This window comes from Pyrus communis, chromosome 5 (genome assembly GCF_963583255.1).
Source record: "Pyrus communis chromosome 5, drPyrComm1.1, whole genome shotgun sequence".
In the NCBI taxonomy this organism is placed as follows: Eukaryota; Viridiplantae; Streptophyta; class Magnoliopsida; order Rosales; family Rosaceae; genus Pyrus; species Pyrus communis.
The window spans coordinates 23,109,657-23,113,409 of record NC_084807.1 but is presented as its reverse complement, the minus strand read 5'-3'; the positions used below and the strand labels follow the sequence as shown (position 1 = coordinate 23,113,409).

At 39.1% G+C, this 3,753-nt stretch overlaps 1 protein-coding gene across 1 annotated transcript; it reads left to right on the top strand.

Moving 5' to 3' along the window:
- The first annotated feature begins 1,021 nt into the window (after positions 1–1,021).
- On the top strand, positions 1,022–3,753 carry LOC137733358 (glucan endo-1,3-beta-glucosidase-like). Its single transcript, XM_068472510.1, has 2 exons — positions 1,022–2,114; positions 3,253–3,753. The coding sequence occupies exons 1-2, from the start codon at positions 1,095–1,097 to the stop codon at positions 3,595–3,597; spliced, it is 1,365 nt and encodes a 454-aa protein (XP_068328611.1). The 5' UTR covers positions 1,022–1,094; the 3' UTR covers positions 3,598–3,753.

Genomic DNA, 3,753 nt, shown 5'->3' with positions numbered 1-3,753 from the left:
TAGAGATATATGATTAGAGATTATGTAACAGAAATTGGTGAGTGTGAGATTAACATCGTTATATATGGTGTTACTATTTTATACGCATTGTACTGTAAGTGGACGATCTGAATGATGTTATAAATAAATATTTCAAAAAAAAAAATCACAACACAACACTACAATGTAACAATGCGGCAATATCATCAATATAAAAATCATATCATATTCCATCTTTGCCAAAAGAACATGGGGTATGATACAAGGATGTTTGAATCTTACAACAACGGCTAGTTTTGTCCCTGGTCAAGTGCCAAAGATGAGTTGGCATGTATCATCAACCCAAAGCCAAAAGTTAACATTTCAATTTCTCGACAGCTAGAGATGCTTCTCTATGCATTGCACTTGATTCTACCTTGAGCCTTTTGAGATGTTATGAGTCCCAAACAATATATGTAACCTAGCTTAGGATTCATGTCAAGCAACAAAAGCAAATGAAATTTTATGAGAACTTGTTTATGGCATATTTTTTCTTTACGTGATAATAAGAGACGAGAGATAAAAAGAACAAGGGTGATATTACATCCATTCTAACTGTCTGATAAATTTTTTCTATCATCTATGTGATAATATGACCAAATAGATAATTCGTTTTAGGGTTTGTTATTTTCAGGTTTTGAAAGTGTAATAAAAAGATCAAATTCATCTTAACAGTTAGCTTACATCAAGAAAATTCAACATAATTTAGCAGTAAATAAAAATCATAAGGATAATGCAAGTGATATTAAATTTAAAAATAAAATTTATAAATTAAATGATATGTCGTACATTTATTAACGTTTAAGTAATAAACAAAATATCAACTTCTATATCTTTTAATTTTCAAATTTTACCTACAAATATATCCCTATCGTTAGATTCATTACCCATATCACAAACAAAACTGATATTGCCCAACTACATGTCGCAATCCCATTCGTCCCTTATCTTCTTACGTCCTATCTCTTTCCCCACTATAAATACGACTTCCAAGTTACCAACTCCCCAATCCTACAAAGTAAAAGGAGAGGATCCACCGCCTCCCAAAACACCACCACAAAAAGAAAAAAGCAACCATGGCCACCACCAAGCTCCTTCTCTACCTTCTCCTCCTCGTCCAGCTCGCCGCCACAGCCTACTCCATCGGCGTAAACTACGGTACTCTCGCCGACAACCTTCCGCCACCGGCCCAAGTCGCCAACTTCATCAAAACCCAAACCACCATCGACGCCGTCAAACTCTTCGACGCCAACCCCGACATCATCAAGGCCTTCGCCAACACCAACATCTCCTTGACGATTACCATCCCCAACGGAGACATCCAGAGCCTCACAAATCTACGCACCGCTCGCCATTGGATCATTGATCATGTCAAGCCGTTTTACCCGGCAACCAAAATCAAATACATTGCTATGGGCAGCGAGGTCCTCCACTGGGGGGACGACGCTCTCAAGTCGAGCCTCGTCCCTGCCATGAGGACCTTCCACAACGCTTTGATCCGCGAGGGGATCAAGGATGTCAAGGTCTCGACCCCTCACTCGCTCGGAATGATGTTGTCTTCTGACCCGCCCAGCACAGGCCGGTTCAGACCGGAGGTGCTTCCAATTCTGGCCCAATTGCTCCTGTTCTGTCGCCAGACCAAGTCGCCTTTCATGGTTAACCCGTACCCGTTTTTCGGGTGGTCACCCGAAAAGGAGAACTACGCTCTCTTCAGACCCAACAGTGGTGTGCGCGATAAATTCACCGGCAAGTTTTACACTAACATGTTCGATGGGTTGATGGACGCGGTTTACTCAGCTGCCAAGGCAATCGGGTTCGGTGACGTGGACTTGATTGCTGGCGAGACCGGTTGGCCTTCTGCTTGCGAGCTCCCAGTCTGCTCGGTTCAGAACGCTGTGGACTACAACGGTAACTTGATCAAGCATATTGAGTCCGGTAAGGGTACGCCATTGATGCCAAACCGGAAGATCGAGACTTACATCTTTGCTTTGTTTAATGAGAACCAGAAACCCGGTTCGGCCGCTGAGAAGAACTTTGGGCTGTTCAAACCGGACATGACTCCGGTTTACAATGCTGGGGTTATGCGCAATCAACAGGTTGGTTCTTGATTAAATATTTATTTGATTTTTGGTTTTTGTATTAAATATTTATTTGTTAATTCGTACGCTTTTTACTTTAAAATGTCGGTCACATGCACCGTTGATTAAGCAAATTTTCTAGATTCGGTGTCTTGGTTCTTGTGTTAAATTAAATAATGTTGCAGGGAACGTTTCTGCGGTCCTGACTTCTCTGCCCTGCGGGTCCCATACATTCTCATCTTTTTTTTATTATGTTAATTTTTTATATCATTATTGATTTTATAAAAACATTAATATAAAATATTAACATGGATTGACAGAGAAGTCGGGTTCTGTTTCTGCACGCCTGAAAAATAATATAATTCATCCGGTCTCACCAAATAACGTGTAAAGTGATCAAATGATATCAGTTTTCAGGCGGATATTTTTGCTGGCCATTATTATTATGGTGCATGTTTATCATGCGCCTAACCATTTATCAATATTCTTTCATTTAATTTTAGTTAATTTTTATATTAAATGTTATTTTTTTATTTTAAAAATATTAATCTTAGTTAAGTAAAATGACACGGGATAGATAGTGTATGATAAGTATACTCAAAAGTCTGAAGTGGTGAGCAAAAATGTTCCTGGTTTTTAGTTATGATTTTTAGGAAAATCTTAAGCCGAACGAGGTGAACTTTTTTGAATCACAAAATAAAAAATTACACCTAGTTAGAGAGACATAATCAGTTTTCGGTTATTAATTATGTGTAAATTTCTAATTTAAATGTAATAACTATGTGTCAAGAAACAAATAAAACATTGTCATATTAGCTAAATATAGTAAAGAGTAGTGTCATCGGTACTACTCAACCTTATTTGTTGAACAAAATTTGTGGATGTACAAGTAATCACACAAAAATGTTAGAATGTGAATCGCCATTTGATGCAAACACATAATTTTAGTAGTTACTTCATGTTCTTTGTGAGGCTACATATTAACCAAATTGAATTGTCTTCGTACAAATTTTGAATTTGTACCAAAGATGTATTTTTATCGATATTTCAAAGTGGCGGACATACCGTCTTAACATTCTGACTTAACTCACATATGCTATATTGTTATGCTAGAATTACGTTAGTCTTATGTATGCTAAATCGTTGTGTGATTTAGGATGGTGCAACTCCGGGAAAGCCTGCCGGACCAGCGAAACCATCAACACCAGCGACGCCGACAACACCGGTGGCAGGAGGCAAGAAGTGGTGCGTGGCAAAATCAGCAGCCAGCAACCAAGCATTGCAATCAAACATTGACTACGTCTGCAGCACCGGCGTTGATTGCAAGTCCATCCAGCCAGGCGGCGCTTGCTTTGATAACGACGTTAGAGCCCGCGCGTCTTACCTCATGAATTCTTACTACCAGGCTAACGGCCGTCACGACTTCAACTGTGATTTCTCTGGGTCCGGACAAATCACCACCACCGACCCAAGCCACGGCTCTTGTAAATACAACGCTTGAGCTTGAGTAGATGATATGAGGAACGGAAGATATGTTGTTGACCGTGACTTTTTTTCTTTCTAATTTTTTTAATTTTTTTGTGGAATGTTGATGATTATGGTGTATTTGGAATTTAATTAGCATATGATGGTTAAGAGTATTGGTTCATGCGCATGA

Bases quoted from the DNA above. Each gene is read 5' to 3' on its own strand.
- LOC137733358 (XM_068472510.1), top strand. From the start codon at position 1,095: ATGGCCACCACCAAGCTCCTTCTCTACCTTCTCCTCCTCGTCCAGCTC. The intron at 2,115-3,252 runs GTTGGTTCTTGA...TGTGTGATTTAG, and splicing joins GGGTTATGCGCAATCAACAG to GATGGTGCAACTCCGGGAAA.